Source organism: Sarcophilus harrisii, chromosome 5 (assembly GCF_902635505.1).
Source record: "Sarcophilus harrisii chromosome 5, mSarHar1.11, whole genome shotgun sequence".
Lineage (NCBI taxonomy): Eukaryota > Metazoa > Chordata > Mammalia > Dasyuromorphia > Dasyuridae > Sarcophilus > Sarcophilus harrisii.
In genome coordinates this window covers 243,117,351-243,145,248 of record NC_045430.1, presented here as the reverse complement: position 1 = coordinate 243,145,248, position 27,898 = coordinate 243,117,351, and the positions used below count along the sequence as shown (strand labels likewise).

At 37.0% G+C, this 27,898-nt stretch overlaps 1 protein-coding gene across 9 annotated transcripts in view; it reads right to left on the bottom strand.

Moving 5' to 3' along the window:
• CDK14 (cyclin dependent kinase 14) overlaps positions 1-27,898 on the bottom strand; it is a 673,115-nt gene that overhangs the window by 157,378 nt on the left and 487,839 nt on the right. For all 9 annotated transcript variants that reach the window (XR_004229802.1, XM_031939988.1, XM_031939989.1 and 6 more), the window contains one exon: positions 12,874-12,937. Coding sequence is in view for 8 of the 9 variants with exons in the window: in XM_031939988.1 (XP_031795848.1) it covers positions 12,874-12,937 (64 nt within the window). In the remaining variant the exon portion in view is untranslated. The remainder of the gene's footprint in view (positions 1-12,873; positions 12,938-27,898) is intronic.

Here is a 27,898-nt window from a genome sequence, read left to right as displayed (position 1 = left end):
ATACATTAAAAAAATTGCTCAAGGTTAAATCCAAGTTAAATGTCACTTCCCCAGTTATTTGATCAGCAATGACTTTCTCCTTTAGATATCACTCAGAATTTTGTACCTCTCTAATGTGTTTATACACAATATTGTGATTTGCAGTTTTCTCATGTCTATGTGAATGTGACTAATAAGGGAAAATGTTTTACATGATTATACATATATAACCTACATAAAACTGCTTATTAATTGAGGAGGGGGAAAGGGAAAAAAGGAAGGAGAAAATCTGGAATTCAAATAAAAAAAACCACGAATGTTAAGATTTGTCTTTATATGTAATTAGAAAAAATATGCCATTAAAAAAGATATGGGGGGTTGATGTCTAAATATATGATATTACATGATTGCACACATATAACTTACATAAAACTGCTTATTAATTGAAGAGGGGGGAAGGGAAAGAAGGAGGGAGAAATTTTGAAAAAAAAAAACCCAACAAATGTTAAAATTTGTCTTTACATGTAATTAGGAAAAAAAGATCTGATGGGGGTGATGTCTAAATATATGAATATGACTTGTGGGTGGCATGAATATATATGATCTGAAGTCTAGCCTGCTTTCACAGAGAACAGGCAGAGGATCATATCTGCAGCTGAGGATCATATCACTAGCTGGAAGGAGAAGCAGGCAAAGTCTAGGACCTCTAAGGCTTGCCATCCCTCTAATAAGGGAATCAGGCTTATATCTATTTAGAACTCCTTATACCTGAATAAATTCACCCAAGAGAGTTCTTAACAGTCCCTGTAATTGCAAAGTCAAAGAATGTAATGGGACCAGCTCCTATTTATGGCTTGAAGGGTTTCAGTTTACCATTCAAAGTCCCTCCTAGAAGGTCTTCTTTTAATCTGGAAATAATTCTAGTATGGAATGATGGCAGCCTCTCTATATACATTCCCTTAACCTATCAGGAATCATCTTTCTCCAAACAGTCTTACACAGTGACATAGGACTATCTCTCCACAAAACTGCCCCAGACTTGGGTAGAAACTAAGTCACCGAACATTATCTCCAATCATTCTTCAGCTTCTAGAGGTCAGGGACTAGGTTGTATTAAAGCTCTGTATCTTACCCTATGCTTAAACCATTACTCTGTAGTAAAGTCTTAATGGATATTTACTCATTGAAAGAAAAAAAGAAATCAGTCTGAAAGGCCTACTGAATCTCATGCACCAGGCCACACAACTAGTAAGTGTCTGAGGTTAGATCTGAACTCAAGAAGATGAATTTTTCTGACTCCAGGCCCAGTACTCAAGCCACTGTGTGATTTTCCAGATGAATAAACTAAGACACAGAAAAAGTAAAGGATTTGTTCAGTCATATATAGCTAGTGGATAGCTGAGCTAGGATCAGAATTTAAGAAATTAAAAATAAATTAGGTAGTAGGTATCTTTAATAAATTTATGTATTGTCACAGTATAAAAACAAAGAATAAAAATGTTTAAGCATTCAGTTGTGGCACTAAATATCCTGTCAATTGAGAGAATGAGGACTTTTTTTTCAAAAGTGGAAGCTTATTTTTAGTCCTCAATAAATGAAAGTATATTTTATTTCACAGAAGTATTATTTTTTACTTCCTGACACTTCAGAAGTCTATGGAATCAATCTCAGTTAATATTTTTATTGACACTTCTGATCAATATCTAAAGCTTAATTTAACACTCTGACATTTGGCCTTTGGATATGAAATATAACAGGAGGAGAATGCATGTGTTCATTAAATGTCTGTGAAGCAAGAGGGTTGGATTAGAAGGCTTCTGAGGTCCACTTCAGCTAAATCTATGATCCTGGAATTATCCTATTAACTATTCTACATTGTTGTGACTTTCTGAGTTCCTAACATTATATACAAGTATCTTTCTTCTAAAGATCCCTGATTCACTTTAAAGCTTTCTAAAAAACCTAGAGCAGACAGAAAATATCTCATTGGCCATCCAGTCCAACTTTTTAAGGTTCACAGAGTATTTTATATTACATATTTGATCCTCTCAGCCACCTTGTAAGGTGGATTCTTTTACTATCCTCTTTTTACAGATAAGGATAAGGCAAATGGTCTGGAGTTATACTGCTTGTAAATATCCAAGGAAGGATTTGAATTCAGGTCTTCTTGACATGAGATCAGAGCTCTATCCATCATGCAACCAACCCTTTATATCATTTTCTACCAGAATTAACGGGAACAAGCAGCCTTGCTCTAATTTGTTATATACAAACGCTGATGTCTGAGGCTAACCCACAAAGAAAAAAAGATTCCATATTAATATTCTCTCCTAAAAAAATATCAATTTCATTTTCTCTTAAGGGTTTACTGATTATTAGATTTATCTTTGCACATGATGGCATGTGCTTGAGCACACACACACATACACACACACACAAACACACACACACACACACTTGTGCTCTATCACAATAATCTCTACTTGCAAACATTATTTGACTGATAAAGAGGTACTTTTTGACAGTCTTGCATCAAGGACAGGTTTAAGCTGAAGGAAATTTCAGCAGAATTCACAAGTGAGCTTATTAGCAGACATCTGAATATATACATTTGGACTGCCATGAGAATTATTGGGGAAAAATAAACATTGCATCTAAACTAGGGGAAAAGCAAGAGAGTCCCCCTCCCCCCAAGTACATTCTACGATCCATAACAACAACACAGTTATAAAGCATCCTAAAGTTTGCACTGCAATGGATAGTGCAAATACTATTTCCATTTTAGAGACAAGGAAGCAAAGGTCTTGAGAGATGAGCAAGCTTATTCATGGTCATTCAGCTAATAAGTGTCTACAGGGAATGGATACCCACATCTCTTCTTTTACTAAGACTGCCCTTTATGCTATGCTTCTCTAAGAAAGAAAAAATTCATTATTTCATTGTATTTGTTTGATACAAGGACACTTAGGATGCTCTAGAAGAAGCCACTAAGAACATGTTAATAGCTTGACTTGAGTTTCCCTTATTCAGAGACAGGTAGTATTTGTTGTTGTTGTTATTCAATCATATTTGACTTTTTATGACTCTGTCTGGGGTTTTCTTAGCAAAGATATAGGAGTGGTTTGCCATTTCCTTCTCCAGATAAGGAAACTAAGGCAAATAGGGTAAAGTGATCTGGCCAGTGTCACACAGCAAGTAAGTGCTAAGGCCACGTTTGAACTCAGGAAGAGGAATCCTTCTGATTTCAGGCCCAGTACTCTACCTGCTGGATAACTAGAGAATAGTAGCTGATTATTTAACTGGCATCCAGGGCCATCTTTAGTCATCTGGGTCTATATCTGGTCCCTGGACACCAATGGCTTTGGAGGGGAAAGTGAGGCAGGTGACCTTGCACAGCCCTTCCTCACTGACATCCAATTCACTGCATATCACGGCATCCCCACCCCAATGTCATGGTCCTCTTTGAGAACAAAGGGCAGTCACTGGCATTAAAACCTTGTGTGCCACTTATCTGGGGTTATTTCCATGCGCTAATTAACCTAAGTGGATGTACTTTTTCATTCCAACAAACTCACTCCTCTTCCTAGCACATTGGAGGTAGGCAACAGTACTCGGAATGCAAAGAGTCCTCCTTCCCTTTGAGGAACAGCCCATGGCTAGGAGAGGCTGTCGGTGCATCTGCAGATACTTAATAAAGTATGAAAGGGAGAAAAGTCTTCAGTCTCACCTCTCTGACTCCACGTTCTCCATGGATCACACTCTACATACTAGAGCAAACTGCAGAACCCATCCACCCTATCTCTTTCTTTTATAAAGGGGAACAAAATCTGGCTGTAGACAATTAAGTGATTTGTCCCACTGTCCAAATTCCACCTAGAATCCAGGCTTGCTGAGCTCTCCTGCTGAGCATCTTGCCACCACCATACACCTAACTTCATCATCCTGTGCTATATACTGTGTTATATTGCTATGCTATTGAGCAAACTAGCTGCTGTAGTCATGTGCTTTCTTGAACTACAGATTATTTATATTGTATCTGTTTTATATTTCTCCTGCATATAATTATTATTTTTGTTGCTGTTTAGTGAATCATGTCTGACTCTTTTGTGTATATGTTGGTTCCATTAGAATGTAAGTTTCATGAAAGTGACGTCAGTCTCACTTTCCTTTTCCATCTGCAGGACCTAATATCACTTAACAATTCTATCAGCGCATAAATGGATGCTTATTACTCCAGAGCTTCTGAAAGTAATTCCAAAGGGCAAAACGAAACCGTCAACATAAATATCAAGTTAGTAAGAAGTGCACAAATGAAGAAGGCACTGAATTCTTTCCTTTCTTCAGAAAAATAAGAACTCATAGCTTAGTGGCAAAAATGTATCTTATATTTAACTAGTGTATTTCCTAAAGTCAGTATGTGGCAACTATAACTATATGATGCTCAAAATGTTTTTCATGAAAATTTTCCTAATACATAAGTTTTTAAAAATTATTTTAATACAAAGTTCTACAAAATGAACAATTAAAATTTTCTGTTTATTGTTCTAAATAAATTTCATAAGGCAAATGGCAAATACAAATTTTCTAAAGAAATCCCTATTGTTGTTTTTTTCTTCCCTCCAAATTTTTCATGGGCTTATAAAACACTCCTTTAAAAATGAATTCCAGAATTCCATCAAGAATTGCAGTTACAGGGCTTTGTGTGGGTGTGTGTGTGTGTGTGTGTGAGAGAGAGAGAGAGAGAGAGAGAGAGAGAGAGAGGCACAAAGATAAGTACAAAGACAGTGATAGCACTACAGAGAAAGGAAACAAAATGCAGCAACCATATGAATAATTTTTTTAAAAAAATAACCTATCATTGACTTTGAGTGTTACATTCAAATTCTTCTCATGATCAGCAAATAATGTTATCAACTGGTATGGAATTAGAGTAGGCCCTCTAGTGAATATAAAAGGAAAATTGTTTTTAAAAAGCAGCAGATATAGTAAAAAAAAAAAAAAAAAAAAAATCTTAATAAAGTATGAAAGGGAGAAAAGTCTTTTGGGGGAGGGCAAGGATGTTCCTGAATATAACATCCAAAATAAACATGTGTATAAACATGTGTGTATATACATATATAATAATAAATATATACACATACATATATAAATATACATACATATATATATATATATAGCTGCACCTTTCCAGTTGATGCCAGAGAAATTTTATACCAACATCACCATTTATATTTTTATATAATTTCCCATAATTCATTATAATTAAATAAAATGAAAGATTCAACCATTTATCATCATAATCATAATCATTTGTTTTCAGAAAACCTTTGTTATCTATAATGAATTTGTGGGCAAGGGGTTGGAAGATGCCCCCCTCCCCTAAGAGGTTCCTACAGCTTCCTCCTGTTAGCTCATTAGTACCATGAGTTAATTTATCAGACTAGCGAATTTTCACTTTGGAAATCAGAGAAAGCCTGAGTAGGAGGATGGAGGGAGTGGATAAAGGAGAGGATACTATAGCAGGAGAGATAAGGCCAGTGTACAGAGGCACCAACTCCAAAGGGAAGGCACAAGTGAGGTAGCCAGTGGAGGCAGGGAGGGGAGCAAAAGTTCCAGGCTTGTGCATTTGTAACCTTGGTGCAGGTACTGGCTTCCCCTTTTGTTCTGGTCAAATGAGTGGCCGTGTATATTTTGCATATTTTTAAAGAAATAATTTATTGTGAAAGTCAGCAATACATTTCTTGTTGGTGACTTTGATGCTTTATAGAAGAAATAGCCAAAAAATAGATGGAGTCAGGCCCCCACTCTGGACTAGATCCATTTTCCTGGGCAATGTCTGGCATTTGAGCATTTAAAAAAATGTTGTTTTTCTTAAAGAACACTGATTAGGTCAATATTAAATCTATAATAAAAATGACCAACAAATAGGTCATAAAACAAGGCTGGATTAACATTACAATAAATATAAATAAACATTTACAATAAAAAATTCAGAATCTTAGAGAATGGACATGTTGGTTAACTGCAATTTGATTATGTTATATACTTAAGAATAAAAGCCCAATGCACTAAAAAACAGCTACTTATAAATAGTAGTACTCTGCTGTCTCATAATTTTCATTTTAATGAAATCAACATCTCTAATAAACTTTCATTAATTATTTAGACTTCTTATAATTTAGAAGATATTTGGGAGAGATTATATTGACCTTCCACTAACAGGTTCAGGGAAGGTTCAACAAACATTTATCTAGCTGGAAGGCTTTAGGACAATGATGGACCCTAGATACCCTTGCCTGGACCAAGCAGATAGAAGGCACTTTGCACAGGGATCTTATGCATATAAAACTTTTAAGCTGAAGGTCAATGTTCATTTGCATAATCACTGGTATAATTTGCATAATATGTAAATTATAGTCATATCTCTAGTCTTAACCTCATTATCTTTCAAGTTCATAAAGATTTTTGTAAAGATAGACAAAGAAAATATGAAGGTCAGAGAGATAAGGAGAATGGAAGGGAAAAGAAAAGGAAGAAGAGGAGAGGGGAGAGGAAGGTAAGGAAGGGGAAGAGAAGAGGGACATCCCTTGTCTAAACTGGGAGACAAATTCATTTAAGGAAGGGCTGGGAATGCTCTTTTTAATTCCTCATTTATCTTTGCTTTTAATTTTTCTTTAACTATGCTGGTTTAACCTTCCCCAATCAAGAATTTGGATGTAAAAGCAAAAAGAATCAGAGTTGGATGGTTCTATTTTTTTTCCCCCATTGATGTTGGATATACTACTTTAAGCAGAGATCCTTTATTTTGCTTTTCATTTTTCTAATATTGTTATTACTTAAAACATTTTTCATAAGTCTCAGTATCTTCTGGGATTTAGTCATCTTGGGATTTTTACACTATTCTTACACATCCCAATCCTTCTTTAACAAATAAACCACATCCTTGGAGAGGTGACTTTGCTTCCATCTTTTCTATGTGTGCTTTCAGAACATGAGCTCACTGGAAAGCTCTTAGTGCCTGGACTCCTTAGACGCTCTCCCTACTGCCTTTTATCTTTGGAGGGCATATTTACAATGGTGAACAATCAGAATCTCATTCAAGGGGCACTTCCACCATCTCCTGAGTTTCAGGACTCTTGATGATACCAACTCTTTCTTTGAAACTTCTGATTTGCACTCACATAAAATCTAAGATGCGTGTATATATGTATATATGTGAGTAAAATTTTGTGTATACACACATATAAATTAAATAATATATTAATATATTAAATGTGTGTATGCATATAAAATAGACATACAAGTATCTGTGCATATAGACGTGCTTATATCAATGTATATACATGTGTATATCCATGCTTGTGTGTGTTAATAAATATATATATATGATCAACTCCATTCTCAGATATATATGTGTATGTGTGTGGATACATTCATAGAAATATATCTATATATACACACACACACATATATGTATATATGTGAGTAAAATTTTATATGCATACACATATATTTTTATATGCATATCCATGCTTGTGTATGTGTGTGTAAATATATATGTGTCTATATATATATATATATATATATATATATATATATATATATAAAATCAACTCCATTCTCAGATATATATGTGTATGTATATATAGATATATCTATACACACACACACACACATATATATATATATGTATTTATGTATACCTTCTGACACTGATATAGGTTATCACTATTAGGTGTCACAATCAATATCACCATTAGGAAAAATTAACTACCCTGTGAGTGAATTTGGTAATAGAATGCGAGGACATAAGAAAAAGCCAGGGCCGCTTTTCTACCACGGGGCCTTACCTACCAGAGCCGTCCTAGAGTATGGATTGGGAGCTAACTCACGCATCCGGCCATAATTACTGAAGTGCTTAGACCACCTCATGCTAACCTCTACCCTCAAAGATGGTCCTCACAGCCTGGACCCCGAGGACAGCATTATAATGAGACTCCAGTATATTAGAAGATACCAGTTTTTAAATGACCATGAACCACAGAGTCATGGGGGGAGAGAAGTAGGGAGGCAATCCCATTCCAAGCAGAACAGCACCACTATTCTCCTCCAATGGGAGGGGAGGGCAATCATGTCTATTTCTTTTTTGATGGATTTAAATTTAAAGGTATGGTAGAATCCAGTAGAACCTAGAGTTCCCAGGTTAGCCTCTTTAATGCGCATTTTTAAAGGCTGGGCTATGGACTATCAGAGGGCAGCATGTGATGTAAGGTTGCTATGGGAATAAGCTGGAGTTAAGGAATACTGAGTTAGAATAAATGTGAGAGTATAACAGAGCCTATGAGGAGTGAAGAGACATACAGTGATTCAACCGTAATCTAATCATCCATCTTTTGGGGTGGGTAATATAGGTTTATTTAAAATATGTCCGCTTAGCTTGTTTGAACCAAGTCACTTCCTTTTGGCAGATGATTTGCTCCCACTCTCTTTGTTTAGAGTATCCCTAGAGAAAACTACTCCAGTTTAGAACAAAGGGAAGGTCAGAAATCTGGAAAGTAAGACCTCTTTTCAAAATGAGCATTTTGTCTTCTCTGTGTTAAGTACACTCAGGAAAAAATAACTGACCTTTTGGAAATTAGTTCAAGGAATGTTAGATGCAAGAGTGTTAACTCAATTTAAGGTCAAGAAAATAATAAAACGAGGAGAGCATTCCCATCAAAATGATCGATTTAATTGCAAACATTAAAAAAAAAAAATTTACTGATGCCTTCCTCCCTCCCTTCCACCTCCCAACTCAAAAATCATAAAATGTGGATGATCTTTAAAGTCTTAAACAACAAAAGAAAGCATCTGTCAAAATTTAAGAGAACTCAAGGTGATAATAAAATCACTGTTGGCTCAGTTCATTATTATATTTTTTTCTCCTTTTATGCAATGGCTAAGGTCTTTTCTTTCAAATGGGTCAAGAGGACCTGAATTCAAATCTATTTTGAGACATGTATCAGCTATCTGATCTTGGGCAACCTTATTATTTTGCCTCAGTTTCCTCATCTGTAAAATGGGGATAACAGCAGATTGCTGTAGGGATAAAACAAGATTATATTTATAAATGACTGAGCATAGAGTGGATGTATAATACATGTTTCCTTTCTTGATACATTCTGGTATATTTGACACTAGTTAAACGTTGAAGATAATAAAGAATAACCACCTCTCTTTTCTATCTTCCTACTAGTTTCTAATTCCTTTCTCCTCCCAGCAGCTTTTTTAAATGGCCCTTTTCTTTTATCCTTTCATTTCTACTTCTAGGACAACCTATTAGCCAATTAGGTGGCAAACAGACAGAGTTCTGAGACTAAAGTTAGAAAGACTTGAGTTCAAATGCAGCCTTAGATACTTATTAGGTATGTAACCCTAGCTGAGTATTTGACCTCTGTCTGCCTCAGTTTCCTCAAATGTAAAACAGGGAAGACAACAGCATTTCCCAGGATGGCTATGAGTATCATATGAAACACTTAACAACCCTTACAGGTTGCTGCATTAATATTTGATAAATTACTTTTCCATATATTCAAGTAAATCTATTTTCTGGCTATAGGAACACTATCTTGGATATCTGTTGGTTTCATCTACTGATCCCTTATGGTAGCTCAAATAAAATACATAATACAATACAAAAATACATTCCGATATCAATGACATAAAAGAAGGCCATAGAGTCATGTGAGGTTAAATCTGATGTGACTTGGATCTCCTCCAAGGGAATGATGCTAAACAGAATTGAGGAATAATTTGATCTAACTATCTCATTTTACAGATAAGCCTTACCTTTCACATTCCACTCTATTTCTTTCCTAAGACTTGGACTTTAGACCTTAACGTGTTTTTTTGTTTTTTTTTTAAATGCTGAACTTCAGGTTTCCAAGTTGAGAAAGTTGATCAAGCATGATGTACTTCATTGGAACAAGTTGATCATAGAGAATGTTTTTTATTTAATCCAATGTCCCCAAATCTGCGGGACTTCTAAAGTATCTCAGAACATAGAGGGCATTTAGGATTTTTAGCAAAAGCACAAAAAAAAAATAATAAAGTGCTTGGAGTAGCACAGGAGGAGAAAAAGAGTTCACAGAACAGTATCCACTTTGAGAAAACAATCCAAGTTAAGGAAGATAAAAATAGCATTTCAATTCAGCCATCCGTTCAGATTGCTAATTTATTCCTATGGCCCCTAAAAGAGAGACTAGGAGAAAAGGAACTAGATTGGCTCCTGTACAGAAATTATCCATAGCCCTTTTTCCCTTCAACAGAATTGGGTAATTTTAGAGCTTCCTTGCAACTGTTCTCAGCAATTTTATGGTGGGTCTATGTTTTACAATCCATGTTTTATAGCAGAGGAGGAAAAGGAGAAAGATCTCAACAAAAGAACCATGTTACAAATAGCTCATTTCACTGTATTTTTATTCAATTCCAAACCCTTTTGGGCCTCCTGAAAAAAATTAAAAAGACTACAGAATCCTAGAAACACTTCTGAGTATAATTGTGAAAAGGGAAATTTCATGACTGCCACCTACTGTCCAATTGTGACTGCTTTTAAGAAATGGATTACTTTTCTATTTTTCTTATTAGGACAACAGACAGCAATTAAGGTTAGGCAATGCCATGGTTTTGTTTTGTTTTGTTTTTTTTTTTTAAATTACTGTTTGTTATTATATTTAAACCTCAAAACAGAAACATTACATATAGATATGCACATATGTGTGTATATAACTTTATATGTGTGCACATATAAGATTTCTGCTTTGATACTGGGATGGGAAGAGAAAGGGAGAGAGAGAAGCAGAGAGAGGGAGGGAGGGAGGGAGGGAGGGAGAGAGAGAGAGAGAGAGAGAGAGAGAGAGAGAGAGAGAGAGAAGAGGAGAGAGGGACAGAGAGAGACAGAGATGGGCAGAGAAACAGTGCAAGAGACAGAGAGAGAGATTGATTTCTGGCTCCAGGTATTTAGGAATATATTTTAAGAGATGAAAACTATTTAAAAGTTGGAATAGTTTGACTTTCATGATTTGAAGATTTTTCTACTGTTTAATGATCCCAATCTCCTCCAATAAACAGAGGTGTCTCTTTAAAAAAAAAATGATGGGCATGAGGGCAGGCTGTCACGTGGAACCACTGAGGAACTCCAAAGGAGAAGTAAAAGATGTCACCAGGAAAATGAGGGCTAGGGAAGAGAAAAAGGGCTGAGCAAAAAGGACTCCAGACGGACTGCCAGTGTCCAGTACACCTGCAGTGGTGAGAAAAAGGAGGACAACTAGCATAAGAATGTGGTGAACGCGTGGAGGACATGTTAGGGCAGGTAGAAAGTTGCCCTCGCTGTTACTGGAAGAAAGATTCAAATTGGTGAAATCACAAATATGTTTCAGACTAAAGATTACCCCCAGAAAGCCACACTAATAGGCTTCTTATTCCTTTCTTTAACAGTCTGTTTTTAAAACTAGGCTTTCATCCATAGCCAGAAAAATAAGTAGTGATTAAAATAAATTGTCACTTATTTTTCTACCAGATTATCAATCTCTAGCTCTCACCTAATAGTTGATGAATTCTCAATAGCTCCTAGTTGATCTCTCTGCTTCAAGTTGCTCTCCATCAGTCTATATTTCACTCACAGCCATTAAAATGATTCTACTAAAGCAGACTCCTGACCATGTCATTCTTCTACCACTTATTCAATCAATTTTAGTATCTACCTATTATCTCTAGGATGAAATTAAAGCCTCTGTTTACCTTTTAAAGCTCTTCATAATCTATCCCCTTCCTGCCTTCTCGCACATTATTCCCCAAAGGTACCCTAGGCTTCCATACTGGTCCTCTCACAAGGAACTCTGTCTTCTAAGTGTCCCCCAACACCTGGAGTGCGCTCGCTCTCTCTCTTTCTCTGTCTCTCTGTCTGTCTCTCTCTCTCTTTCTGTCTCTGTCTCTCTCTCTCTTTCACTCTCTCATTATCTCAATTCTCCTACCTTCTAAGCCTTCCTACAAATCAGACAAAAGGTCACCCTTCTTTCTATAAGAAGTTTTCCCTTAATTTTAGTGTTTTCCTCTCAATTCATCTCCAATTTATCTTGCATCCAGGGAATTCCAAAATTCTTTGTGACATTTTAAACTATTAAAGCTTGTATGCCAAATACCATTTAAGTTACCGAAGCTCCATAAAGCATTAAGACTTTTGAAGTGGAATGTCCATCTTGTTTGTAAGTAGGTGTTTTCAGGGACTTTTTTTTTTTGGTCATTTTTTGTGTCCCCAGCCTATACGCCTGTCACACAATAGGTATTTAACAAGTGTTTCTTGACTTGATTTGTCAAAAATTTCCTATGGAAAAAAAACAGGTCAATTTGGCTCTCTTCTCCAGGGTACACTCCTTAAGTAAGAAGAGGTGAGAGGCGGTAGGAATAAAGTGTGGAGAGGCTGGGGAATATGGAATCCAACTTCATCATGAACCAGAATTGACTTCAGATGCGTCCATCTTGGGGAGAGCCTCAAGACAACTAGTAATGACCATAAAACTGAACAGATGTTTCTTTGGAGTGCAAAGATATCGGCCCAAACCAGCCCCAGATGGACAGAAAACAGAACTGCAAAATGAAGCTGCATAATCGTTTTCAAAACCAGCCTTACCTTTAGTAAGGGATGAGATCCTCAGAGAAACCAATAGTGAATTCACCTGAGCAGCTAGCCAACCTACTTTACCCAGAAAAGCCATGAGGTAACATCAGTGAGATCCACACCGTACACCGACTAGAACATACTTGAGGTTTGATGTGAACTTGTGGGAAAAGGTTTATTTGCGTATCCTCATAATGGGTGGTGCACTTGAGAGGATGTAGTTGCTTAAACAAACTTACCCGGCTTAAAATGTGGTAAAGAATAGACTCCAGGCCAAGTATCCTCATTAGGCGTTCCAAGAACCTGTTGAAAAGCAGGAAACAGAAAAAATAATAGTTAACATTTCTGAAGCACTCCAAATCCTCAAGTGTCCAGAAACATTAGACACAATGTATTATGATACTCTGGACTCTTCCCGTGATAGGTGCCAGGATGTTTTACTTGAGTGAAAGCAAAACTTGGCTAGAGTGCCTCTGCAGACCTCAGTCTTTGTAATTTAAGAAATACTCGAATGAGGTAAGGAAAGTTGTATTTGCTGTGCTTTATAAATCACATCTAGACCTGGCCAGTCAGCCTGGGACTTGAACCAAAGTCTGTCAGGACTGCTCAACGTGCAAGCATCCCACGGGCTTCCTTCTGAAGCTTTCAGACTTCATTCCAAAGTTACACACCTCATTGTCCGATGTGTCTTAAGAATTTTGATATTCACTTCCCTAAAACCTCTGTTTGGGCATCCTAATGCCTTCAGAGGATTAGAACCAACAGCTGAATGCTCAGCATCCTTTATTATACATATTCATCAAGCTAATATGGAACAATGATAGGTCAAGGTTTTTCTCCTCCAAATACAAATCTTCCATTTTTTTTTAAATCATCCCACCCAAATGCTGAATTTATGGACTTCCACATTGCTTTGCCACACTCTCCTCTTTGAGAAGAAAAGTCACTGACAAAGAAGCATATGCTTCTATTCAATGGGAATTTTTATGCTGAAAATCTCTATTTGGTACACTCCCCAAAAGCACTCAAAAATCACTGTGGGCAAACTGAAGAGGAGGCTTATTGGTGGAAAGGGCCACACTTGGGAGTCAGAGAACTGAAAAATTAATGCCAGCTTTGCTGCTTCCTATGGCCTATAGGACCTTTGGTCAGTGATTTCACTTCTTTGGGTCTCAGTTTCTTCATCTGTGAAATAAGAAGGTTTAGTTCTGGAGGCTCCTAGGGTCTCTTTCACCTGCAGATCTAAGAGCCCTCATTTTTGGTAACAGAAATTTGACCTTGCCTAGCATACGTAGGGGTTGTGGGGGAAAGATGTGTATTAGGGTGAATCACAAAGTTTCAGAGTTATAAGATACTATCTTTAAACAAATATAGTCTATGTAATTAACTTTAATAATTAACAGTAAAAGTAAACAACCACAAAATGAGAGTTTTCATCTTATAAAAAGCACTGAACATTTGATAAAATGGAACTAAAGGAATTAAGAACCAGAAAGGAAGCCTTGCCTCCAGTCCTGTGTCATCTTCCCCCCCACTCCCAAGAAAGTTTTTGGTTTTCCCCTGCTCAATAATCAGCAGTGGTTCCCTATTTTCTCTAGGATAAAATCTAAATCCTTCTGGCTGGTATTTAAAGGCCTTCTGGCTCCAGTGTACCTTCTAGACTTCGTGCACATTCCTTCCTGCTTTCTATAATCTGGTCAAGCCAGTTTATGTGCTATCCTTCATATGTGAAATTTCATTTCCCATCATCAAGGCTTCCTCCATAGTCTATTCTTCATGTTTAGAATTACCTCCCTTTTGGCTCTCCTTGCAATCCAAGAAAACCCTAAATGTGGTCATGGAGAACCAGACGCAACTAATAGACTGAACATCCAACAACAACAAATCCACATCTCTATCTCAAAATCTATTGTCTGGCGCTCTCTCTCTCTCTCTCTCTCTCTTTCTCTCTCTTTCTCTGGCTCTCTCTCTTCCATTTCCTGATAGAATCTAAGTGACTATTCCCTTTTGGGGGGATAGAGGACATCCTAAGCCCCAAAGTGCCTTCCACTTTATAGTCAAATTATCATTCGTTGATTCTCTCATCTCATTATGGTTGGGTCACTGCTAGTCTTTGTAGCTAAAATCACCATTTTGTTGTTATAGGGTGAATGAGGAAATGCAGAATTCTTCTGGAGATTAAATATACTTCAACTCAATTATAGAATTAATTTAACTAGATTAATCAATAGCAAAATAAGGAAAGAAGGGAGAAGTGCAAGAAGAGCTTGGAGATGATGGAGTTAGGTCTAGAAATTTTAATTCACTCTTGGGAGGTTCATTTGAATCTCTTCTGTATGTGGACAAAACATAGAATTAGTATCAGAGATAGGAAACCTTATTGTCTTAGGGAACACACACAGCTGGTTTGGAGAACATCCTAATTTTAGGCTAAGAATTTTAATAGAAGCAGAACTGAACAAAACCCATTCTGCCAGGCAGGCACCAGCAAGGATATATCTTATGCCCAACATGTGTCCCTGAATTTCTTAGCTTTGAACAAAAAACAACCAGGATATCAGATTTTTTTTTCATTCTCTCCTAATAAAAATACAATACATTTACTATATCCCAGTCTAAAGTGTACGTGTGTATATGTGTGTTTAAATGGAAAAACAGCTAAAATTTCCAATCACGTCACTTCTGGCCACATCTTGCATTTCTGCCCTTAAATACTAGCATGCTTTTAATGCGATGACATGGAATTTATGGGTCCACCAACCTCAAATATTTCTTCTCCCTATACTTTGCTTAAGGTTTCAAATAAGATACTCTGGAACTGATTGTTCAATTTATAGAACTCAACCTTCTTCCTTACATGCAGATGTTCTGCATCTTTGAAGCCATTTTCCCCTGGCTTTGAGACCAGATTTACTCATCATTTGTATCTTCATCAGAAGAAAAGCAAAAGACAAAAGATGAAATAAAAATCTAATTTTCTCTTTGTAAAAGATTTTCTGGAGGAAAGGAAGGACAGAACCAATACGAGGTTGGAAATGGTAGAAGATTTCAATCGCCCATAATATTCTTGTGATGGTCCTTCCTTCTCAAGGAGGACCAAGGACTTCATGAAGTGATGTCTTAACTTGCTTGTGAATTGGATTTAAGTGAGACAGAGTTGTATGAAGTTATCAGTCTCTCTCTCTTCAGGTCACTGAAGTCCAGTATGGTATACTAAGGAATGACCCAGGATTCAGTAAATGACCCTAGCATCTTCAATATCCAACCAAGTTCTGACCACTCCACTGAGGCTGCTGCAGTTGCCTTTGTGGCTGTTGGAATAAACTGTGTCCTTCTGCCCATTCTTGTCAGGGGAGGTGTCTCCACATGCTTGGGATAGACAGCCCTCTAATTCTGAGGTCTGTTGGTTACTTTTAACCTGGTTTAGCCAGTCTCCTAAGATGGTTCTACTGGGGAGTGTACCATTAGGGACATGGTACCATTGTCCATTTGTACCACTAATTGGGAGCCAGTTATATATGTCTTTGGTTAGCTATTGATTTTTTTAAAAATTCTACTGATCATTCTTAATTTTTGTTAGGATTTTTTGAATATAAAGAATCATTCATTAAATACTATTAAAAGATGGAACACCCAAACATTGGGTAGGACACCATTAAAATTTCAATGTGACTACATAATAAGAATGATGCTTTGTATTCATTTCAAAGTCAATAAGCATTTATTAAGTGCTTACTATATGACAGACACTATGTTAAGTGCTGGGAATACAAAGAAAGGCAATATATGGTATCTTCTCTCAAGTTTTAAAAATGTTGTCAAATCAACTAAATCTTCAAATCTTTAACCTCCTCAATTTTTTGTGATGAGGCAAACAACATATAAATAATTACATAGATAGCCTAGAAGTTATATATGGAATACTTGGCAAGAAATTTGGGAAGAATGGGCATTCCCAGCAGCGTGGGGGACAGGGAAAAGCCTTCTGTAGAAAGCATCTAAATTGTCTCGAAGGGAGTCAAGGGAATTACGGCATAGAGAAGAAGAAGAAGAAGAACATGATAGAAATGTTGAACCTCAGAGAATGGATCCGTGAAGGGAGAGGTTCGAGCCAGGTCAGTTAGAAGATTATTATTGAAACAATCCAAGAAGAAGGCAATGAAGACTTTGACTGTGTGAGTAGAGAGAAGGGGACCTCTGAGAGATAGGATGGCTTCAGGTTGGGTACATAGGGTGAATAAGTCAGGACATAGGATGACAAGAGTTTGAGGGGACAATAGCTTCAAGAGTAACGGCAAAAGGAGGAGGATTGAGGGTAAAGATGAGTTAGGTTTTAGGAATGTTGGGTTTGACCTATTTATAAGACACATACAGTTGGAGATGTCCAAAAAGCAGTTGGTAATGTGGGACTATAATTCAAGAGAGATACTAAGACTGCATATGAAGATTTGGAAATCATCTGCATAGAGGTGATAATTAAATCCATGGAAGCCCATGAGATCACCAAGCAAGAAAAGTGTATAAAAGAAGAAGAAAAAAGGGCTCAGAACAGAGACTTGGAAGACACCCAGGATTGTTGAGTGTGAGCCCAACATGTGAAATCCAACAAAGTAGACTGAGAAGTGAACAGGAACTCAGGTGAGCCAGGAGAGATCAGTGTGACAGACCTGGAGGAGACAGATGATGGAAGAGACCAGCATGAGGTCAAGGACTAAGAAAAGGTTATTAGATATGGTGATCAAGAGATCCAAGAGACAGCCCAGTTTGTCTAGATAAATGATGAATTTATCTTCAGACTGCACAGAGTTCAGAAGCAAGTAAAAGGAGGAAGAGAGGGCACACAGGCAGCTTTCTCAAAGAGTTTGGTCATGAAGGGAAGGAGAGACTTAGGCAGAAGATTAGTGTGGATTATTGGATCAAATAATACTTTTTAAGGGTGAGTGACAAAGACACAGGTGAAGACCCAAGATGGAGGTGGAGGGCGCTAGCCCCTCTACCCCCAGGGACTTTTGTCCCCCTTGAATCTTTGCCATCCTACACTACTTAAATCCTCCAGTGAATGAGTGTGGGATAGGAGTTGGGAGGGTTATCAAGCAGGAAGCCAGGAAAGTGATTGTCCTTTCTGTTGAACTACTTGTTCTGAGTTCTGAGACTACAATTCTATGTTCAGAGTACTAAATTTCAACAACATGGCAAAAAGCTTGGTTGGCCAGAAAGTCAAAACTGAGTTCTCTTCCCAGTTTAACACTTAATTCTGGGCCTCCTTTTCTGTTAAAGAAGGTTGGACAAGATGATCTCTAAAGTCCCTGCTAGCTTAGTCTGAGTCTATGAGATTTGGGCTTCAGCTTAACCTCGATTTCAATAACAAATGAATAAGTGTTTCTTTATGACACTGGCCAAGTTACTTTAACTCTCTGGGGCTTCAGTTTACTCATATGCAAAATTAAGAGTCTGATCTTTATGATAATAATATGCTATAAAATATAGGAGCAATTGGGTGATGTAGTAGATAGAAAATCAGGCCTGGAGTTAGAAAGACTCACCTTCTTAAAATAAAATCTGGCCTCAGACACTTACTAGCTGTGTGAACCTAGGCAAGTCACTTAATCCTGCAAGCCTCAGTTTCCACATCTATAAAATGAGCTGAAAAGGAAATGGCAAATCACTCCAGTATCTCTGACAAGAAAACTCCAAATGGGATCATGAAGAGTTGGACATGATTGAAATGATCAAACAACAAAATAATAATGTAAAATGTATTGAATTTGTAATCAAAAGACCTGAATTCAAATACCCAATCTTCTACTATCTCTGTGAATATGGATAAAGTCAGTAAAGCCCTAAAGGAATCAGTTTCCTTATATGTAAAAGGGCTTGAACTAAATGGTTCTAAGGTCCCTTCTCACCCTAGATCAATGCTCCTGTGATGCTGAAATGACTGTACTTCCCACCTTTAACAGATTCTGGGGATTTGGGAGGAATGGAAAAGGAAACAAGGTTTGGAAGGGGAAAGATGGATTTCAAGCTCTTTTAGCCCTGGTCCCCAACTCTTCCATGTTTTCTTCTTGGCTTCCCTCTCCCCAAATTGGGCATCCTGTATGCTAAATATATATTTTCTCTTAAATGTAGCAGCTAGATGTCCCAGCAAACAGAATGCTGGACCTTAAGTCAGGAAAACCTGAGTTCAAACTTGGCCTTAGATATTTACTTACTAGATAAATATGTACTATTTATTTACTAGATCTGGGGTATATCATAACTTCTGCCTGCCTCTGTTTCTTCATCTGTAAAATGGAGATAATAATGTCACCTACAGGCTTGTTGTGAGGATCAAATGAGATACTATTTTAAAAGAGATTTTTCAAATTTTAAAGCACAATAAAAATGCCAACTAACAATAACACTTTGTTTAATAGGAAGATACCAAGTAACCTGATTCCTGAGGGCAGAATGTTTCATTCCTCTCAGAAATGATGATAGGGTCTCTATTTCCCAAATGTGATGGTATGCATCCTCCTCACTCCACCAAGGATGCGTTTGCCTTGGTTTGTAGGGCTTATCCCAAGTGCAAAACAAAGTCGAAAACGCCAGAAAAGTAATTTTCCTGCTGAGATCTGTTTATTTGACAAATAGCAAAAAGTAGGAGGGAGCTTCCAAAGTTCTTACCTGCAGGATCCCAAATTAACTTTAGTCAGATTCTGCCTAAAATATTTACCTGCTTTTATAACTATAAGCCATGTCACTAGCTCCTTGCATTGATACCCAGCAGACCCAGATGGTTTTCTTTGCAGCACAATGAAAGCCTCAAAGCTCTAAAAATCAGTGAATTACACCAACTGGAGAAAACCCCAATATCTGACCGATAGAAATAGGCTGCAACAATTCTAGCTAACTCTAAGAAGCAGAAGAAGCGCCCACAGAGAGAGTGAGAAGGGAAGTCACCCCGTGACACACTAAAGACCTTAAGGAAATGAGTTCAAGTTCTTGCCAAACAAAGCGCCCACAACGGATGTATTAATGGCTTTCATCTGACTTGGAGCTGATCTCTATCTAATTTATCCAAGGGAATCATTTTCAATGTTTCAATGGTAATGAAGCTTTTGGAGCCCTCCATATGTATAAAGCCATCTCTAAAATAAGAGGCATCCCTGAGTCAGTACATCGAGGGCTGGATTTGGAATCAGGAAGACTTGAACTTATCTGGCCACTTACTAGCTCTGTAACTATGGGCAAGGTTCTTCAATTTTTAGGATCCCAGAATTCCTGCTATAAAACAAAGCAACATGGTATGATGGAAGAAGTACAGAGGCCTCGCATTAAAATCCTAGCTCTGTCTGGGTGACTTTATTTAAATAACCTCTGCTTCTCCTCAACTATTTTCATCCTTGGGTACAAAAATATATTTAGCTAATTTTGCCTCACTTTAGCTTATTTTACTCTCGTCAGAAGAGATATCCCTTCTCATAAAGGGATATCCAACCCTTCCATGTATGCTTTGGAGTAACCCCCTATTTTCTCCAGCAAATTATTCCTACTGTCATTCCAACTCTATTTCTAATCCTGGTTGCTTAAAAACATGCCAGTGTTGCACCCATTTAAACAAAAAACAAAAAAGCATCCACTTTGATCCTTGTTGTTAGTCATTTCAATCATATCAGACTCTGTGATCCCATTTGGGGTTTCCTTGGCAAAGACATCAGAGTGGGTTTGCCATTTCTTTCTCCAACTCATTTTACAGATTAGGAAACTGAGGTAAACAGTGGTAAGTGACTTCCCTAGGGTCACCAAGCCAGTAAGTGTCTGAGGCTGAATTTCAATTCAGGTTCTCCTGCAATCATCAGCCCACTGCTCCACCTACCTACCCCAATAGCCCAATAGTTCTGTTTCTTAACTAAACTTCCCGAGAAAGCCCCCTTTACTAGATGCCTCTACTTCCCTTCATTTCCTTTCTTTCTAAACACTCTGAAGTCTGCCTTCCCACTTTATTAATCAAATGCAATTACACTCTGCAGTGATCGTTTAGATTGCCAGATCTAATGACTCTTTCTCAATCCTTGTCCTTGATTTTTGCTGTTAGAGACTCTCCTCTCCAGGTTTACAAGAAGTTGCTTCCTCCTACCTCTATGATCACTCCCTCTCAGCCACTTTCCTTGAATCTCCCTCTATGTCATGCCCAATAAACATGGGTATCCCCAGGCCTTGTCCTGAACTCTCATCTGACTTGGTGATCTTAATATCTCCCATAAGTCCAATTATAATTACTAGGCAGATGATTCCAGATCTATACAGACATCTCTTATCTCCCCCTTTCAGAGTGCCAGTACAAAGCCAACTTGCTCTGAGACATTTTGAATTGGATGTTCCATAGATACTTTAAACTCAACATGTTCAGTACAGAACTTATTATAACTTGTTATCAAACTCCATACTTCTCTATCCTCCCAAATTTTAATATTGTGGAGAATACCATCCTCCCAGTCATTCAGGCTCACAACCTCAATGTCATTATATACAGCTTACTCCCATCCACTCCATGTAAATAGTGGACAACTACTGTCATTTTTACTGTTGAAACATCTCTCAGATATGTTCCCTTCTTTCTACTCATTCAATACAGGTCATATCACCTAGACTATTACAATACTTCTCTAATTGATTTTCCTCCATCAAGTATCTCTCTAGTATATAATTCCTCTTCCACTTAGATGTCAAAATGATAAAGGAATAATTAGATCAACCTCCTACTTGGTAAATTCTGCTGGTTTCTATTTTCTCCAGAATTAAAAGCCAAGTCCTCTGTTTAGCATCTAAAGCTTTTCATAATTTGGTCCCCTCCTTTCTAATATTCTTATACTTTGTTTCCTACTCCATACTCTTAAGACCCAGCTACAAAGGTCTACTTGCTGCTTCTTGCACTTTATTATCCCAATTCCTGTGTATGAACACTTGCATCATCTAAACTCCATGACAAGGCTCAGCCTTCTTGACTCTTCTGGTTTTCTTCAAAAATTAGCTCAAATCTCATTTTCTACTAGAGACCATTCCTGTTCCCTAAAGCGATACATAAATATTATATATGTTTGAAAAACAAGTTTATGTGTGCACAGGAAAAGTTATATGTGATATACTTCATTTGAATACAAGCTACTTCAGGGTAAGAATGGTGTGTATGTGTGTGTGTGTGTATGTTCCCACACTTAGCATAGTTTCTGAAACACAGTAAATGTTGAATGATGCTTCTTTGTCCCACTCTTGCCCTTGCCCTTCTCACTCTTGTGCACATTCTAATGCCTCCAATCAAAGAAAGAGAAAGTAAAAATCAAAGTCAAAGAACTCAAATTTAAATCCAATTTCAATTCTATCACTTACTGGCCATATAATCATAGGCAAACTACAGCACCCTCTCCACCAATTGTGTTCCTAAAGTTAATTATTCATAGCAATTAATGTATTAATGTTAATAGTTGTTAACATAGTGTTAATATGTTATAAGAAATAATGAATTTGAAGAATACTGAGAAATGTGGGAAGACATGAGCTAAAGAAGTTCTAACATGAACAACATGGACAGAAGTAAAAATAAGAAAACAATGTACATAATAATGGCAGCAATGTAAACGGAGAGAATGATAAAATGGAAGTCTGTGTAATCACGTCTGTGTGTGTAGGATGGGGAGAAGGAGTCATCAAGGGGAATCTTAGTATCCAAAAATTCACTGGATCAAAATAAACGATGGCCTGAAAACAACAGAGACAATGAGTCATAACAGCAAACCCCTTTCAGACTCTGGTAAGTGTAAAGTATTACAAAATGATACATTTTGAACTGAAAAACGTTCTAAGTCATCAAGTTCAATTTCCCCAGTTAGCAGAAGAGTAAATTCAGAAATCAGAACTCATATCTTGAACTTGGTTCCTCGATTCCAAATCACAGCCTTGATTTTCTCTCAAAGAAATATAAAGAATGGCTTAAACTTTTTTATGCATTTAAAAAAAGTGCAGATGGATTCCTGATTCATCTTGACAGCCTCACAGGGTGGCTTGCTTGTGGCTAGCGTAGAATGGCGACCCTGCTGCTCTTGACTTCAAAATGTTGGAGAAGTCATCTCAGAGAGTTGAAAAGACAGAAGGCATAAAACCAGATCCTTCGAGAAATCACTATGAACTTTTTTGCCACTCGAGCAAGTCCTCAACAATGTATCTCTCCCAGCATTCTCTCTCTATGCTCATTATTCCCACCGCTGCTGTTATTATTTGTGAGAGAATGTATCTTTGCTTCATTGAAGAAATAACTTCATTACTATTTTTATGTTCAATTTCAGTAAATGTCTTTGCTTTCAGTTAATCACAGTAATTGGCTATCACAGGGGAACACACATGGGAGCTCCTGAGCGATGGTTTTAGGAATTAGGATGCCCCAATTAACTTGAATCTGGGTGGTCATCCCTGGGTGATTCACTCTGTGAAAGTGAGCTGGGATGGAGCAGCAGCCTGCAGAGAGCAGTACCATTTTAATGACCACGCTCAGCCCCAGAGAACAGTTGAGAACATGTATCTGATACCTTTTCCTTGGAGAGAATGGGGAACATGGGTATGAAATGTTGCACATGTTTCACAAATGTTACATGTTTGATTTGGGTTATCTGAAAAGTTTTTGTTTGTTTTGGAAATGTTTGTTATAAAGGTTCTATGGGAGGAGAGGTAAGAGGTATATATTTAGAAATGGATATGCTTTTTAAAAAAAAGGCATTGATTTTTTTTAAAGGAAAAGAAAATATTTCACAGCTATGATTTTATATAAGTCTAAATTCTTTCAAAGTACTTTTATGTGCACTATATAATTAGATCTTAACAACAATTCTGTGAGGAAGATGAGACAGTCACAAGTCAGAGACAAACATGGTGATCTTTGGGGCTTGGGATCTAGGCAGGGAAATAGCCCTAGTTTTGTCTCTGGACAGAAATCCATATTATCTACCCCTTCTATCTGTTTAGAAATAAGGTCACTGCAACATAAGAAGAAAGCAGAATTATGCTCCTAAGTGAGAGAAATATTATTAAAGGCTAATTTGCAGTTCTTTAGCAGCAGGAGACTAGCAGAGGGACATCTTGTTTGATGTCTTTAGCAACAAATTTTCATTTCCTTGTTCCATTGGACTGGAACTAAATGGGAAAAACCAAATTCTCCACTTATGGGGAAGATGAAGACATTTCCTTGCACACTCATTGAACAGAAGGTATGTAAAAAGAGTTGGAATTCTGATTCTGCCAATATTTCTCATAAATTCCTTTCTTAACCTTTCTGGGTTCTGGCTCCCTGAATTCTACTATGAGGGAGTCGTGCTAAATGATGTTTGTGGACTTATCCAACATGATTGCAGGCAATTTTTCAGGGATTGTTTATACTATTTTTAAGGAACTGTATGGTTATACTCGAGAATTACCACCTGAGGGAGCTAATGGATAGCAAAACAGTAGAGCTGATCCATTCTACTCCATGGACCCTTATAAAGGAGCCTGAATATTAAGCATGCATTTTGTTAAAAAGCAAGTTAACTTCATAGTTTACCATATATCAAATAGGAGGAACTCAACTAAATAACCTGGAGGTATGACAATGTCATTTCAAAAAAGTCTTCAAGTTTGTTCATTTATATAGCTAAAGGAAAGGAGATTATCTTCACTAGATAAGCTCTCAAAAGTCTCTTTCAGATTTGAAATGCTATAGATTTAGGAAAAGAAATCTTCATCATTAATGCAGGTAAGACAGGAAAGATAAGACTGGTAACAGAAAAAAAAATGAAGAGGGTCAGCAGAATCTAATGGGAAAAGCATTGATCTGGGGGATTTAGGAATTTGGGATTTTGAATTTATTAGCACTGGTAATTACCTTCTGTATGACCACAGACAAGTCACTTAAGCTCTTTTTTTTTCAATTCACCAAATAAGGAGCCTTGATGGAAAGATCCCCAAGCACTTTTCCAGCTCTTGACATTTATCGTTGAAGATGGTGTGCCATGTGCACATAATAATGAGAACATACATATTCATGTATGTTACCAAATTTGAGACATCTTACGAATGTCTCAAGGGCTTGGTTTTATTTTTCTTGTACCACATTTATGCTTTTTTGAGATTCAGCTTCTTCTGTAAAATTGTCAGTCCCTTGATTCTGAATACCCCACATGCGTATTCATTGTCTAGTTTGAGGTTCATTAGTTACTCTCAACCTGATTTAGCCTACCTGTTAAGACAGTTTTCCCAGGGTGCAGCTGCTGCGCATGCGACAGCTTCCTGGAGCCACAGGCAAGACTTGGGTACAAACACCAAAGGTACATGAGCAGCCCTGAAAAGGCTCTACAATCCTCATACCAAAGGTGCTAGTCCTCCCTGAACACTCCACTCTATACTTTGGAGAGTAAAATGTGGATAATAATGTATCCATCAGTTCTATTTCAGAGGACTGCTGTTGACCTTGAAATGATAGAGAAATATTGCTATAAAGGCAAAATGATTTTTAAAATGGATAATTATATTCCTCTCCAAACATAGGGAATTAAAGTATATAGTAGATGGTTTTCCTATTCTCTAAATATACAATTAATCTATTTTCTTAGTCTATTTTCTTTAGTTATTTTAGAATAAATTTATTCATTTTGATAAACCCAAGAATGCAACTTTACATCCTACAAATTAAAAGCTGATGTCTTTGGCCAAATCATTCAGGGGAGATGAAAAGGGGGGAAAAATCCACTTCACCACCTAGCTCTATCTGTTCATGGTTGAAAATAATTTGCATCAAGAACAGTCTCTTCATGTTTTTTGAATGTTCATCCACTAAAGATTGGTTTTAAATATATACATATATATATATTCCTGTTTCCTATATATCTTGGATATCAGATCTATATAGGACACAACAATTTTCCATTATCAGCTACTTTTCTTCTCATTTTAATTATACTTATTTTGTTAAAATGCAAAACTTTTTTTCACTTTCATGAGTCATAATATGGAGTTACAGGCATAATGCCCATTTTACAGATGATGAAACTGGGGATGAGTAACTTGTACAGGCTCAGCCACTGTAAGATCCAAAATAACACTTTCAAGATCATTAAGTCCAACACTGTTTCCAATACATTGCACTGGCTTTGAAATGAACTATCACCTCAAATACATTTATAGGGTAACCAAGATTAGAAAGGAAAGCAGAACTCTGGGAAAGAATCTTAATTTGTTAGCAAGTGTCTCTGATAAAAGTCTCACTTCTCAAAAATATAGAGAACTGAGTCAAATTTATAAGAATTCAAGACATCTCCCATTTGGTAAATGGTCCAAGGATATAAACAGGCAGTTTTCAGATGAAGAAACCAATTTAGGCATATAAAGAAGTACTCTAAATCACTTTTGATTAGAAACTTAAATTAATACAACTCTGAGATATTACCTCACACTCATACCTATCAGATTGCTTATTACAATAGAAAAGGAAAGCAATTTAATGTTGATGAGGATGTGGGTATACTGAGAAACTAATACACTGTTGGTGGAGTTGTGAACTGATCCAACCAATGTAGAGAGCAAATTGGAACTATGCCCAAAAAGACTATAACACTGTGCAATATGTCTGTGTCTCAAAGAGATCATAAGAAAGGGAAATGGATCTACATATGCAAAAATATTTCTAATAGACCTTTTGTGGTGGCAAAATATTGGAAATTGAGAGGATGCCCATCAACTGGGAAATGGCTCTACTGTATGAATATAATGGTATTCCATTATTCTATTACGTATTATGGTATTCTATTATGCAAACGAATAAACAGGCCATTTCAATAAAACTTGGAAAGATGTGTAGAACAAATGCAAAATGAAATGAGCAAAACCAGGCAAACATGGTACACAGCATCAGCAACACTGTGTGAGGATCAACGCTGAATGACTCAGCTCTTCTCAGCAACACAATGATTCAAGGAAGGAAAATGCTATCTGGATCCAGATAAAAAAACTGATGGGCTCTGAATGCAGATCAAAACATGCTATTTTAACTCACTTTATTCCTTTTTCTTTCTTTTGATCTGTTTCGTCTTTCATATCTGTGACTAATATGGGAATATATTTTACAGGATAGTAATACATGTAATAAACTATACCAAACTACCTACTATCTTTGGAAGAAGGAAGAAAATTTTGGAATTCAAAAATCTTGTAAAAATGAATGCTACAATTTTCCTTGACATATAACTGGGGGGGGGGGATTTTTAAAAATACATTTATAGGAAGCCAAGCGATAGATGGCAGATTTTTTTTCCTTCTGAAAATGGGGCAAAATCATACATCATTGGGGATATTTACAGACTGGAACTAGCATATTCAAAATATCTCCCCCAAACTTCTTTTCTCTCATCTCCTTCTCATCTCTCTTCTAGTCTATCTCCACTCTATTTCCCTCCACACTGCCTCTCTCATGTCTGTTTCCTTCTTCCTTCTTCCCCTCTTTTTTCTTTACAAACAGAATGATATTATAGTGATCTGGCTGCAGTTTAACTGTCAGCTCCTCACTGTGCACCATGGGAGCCTGAGTAAGCATCAGGATGCACACAAACACACTCCACCAGCGAATGCACTGAGAGGAGGCACTGTGGTCCTGAGCAAAGGCAGGAAGCAGCCAGGCAGAAAGAGGGGCTTTGTTGTGGATGAGCCCTTAACCATGGAAAACATCCCAGGAAGCACTATAATAACGAAGGGCTGTGCATGAAATTGAGCATTCAGGTTTTGATGAGAATTTATCACCCAAATTCTTTACCCAAAACAAAATTAGGAATGGAAGATTAGGGGGGAGTTACGATTCTGTTCTTTTTATATATGTATGATCTGCAGGACTGGCAAAGGAGTTAGTTGTGGGCAGCCCTCAGTTAACTGGTGCTTAATAATCAATAAATTCAAGGTGTCCATACTCAAAGCATAATGGGAATATTACAAATGAGCTGAATCTTTCAGAAAGAGAATGATTCATCAGCTAACAATAATGATGCAAATTGTTAATGATATTTCATTATATTATATCATAATTACATATAACATTATCACATAATGTATATTATATAATATAATGTAATATATCAGAATATATTCATTATAATGCTATGCTCTTGGTAATATATATGGTAATCAACTAAAGATTAAGATCAACTAAAAAATGTACATAAGAGATGCATAAACACTTGAATCCTACATTGATCCTGCCTAGTACACAAAACT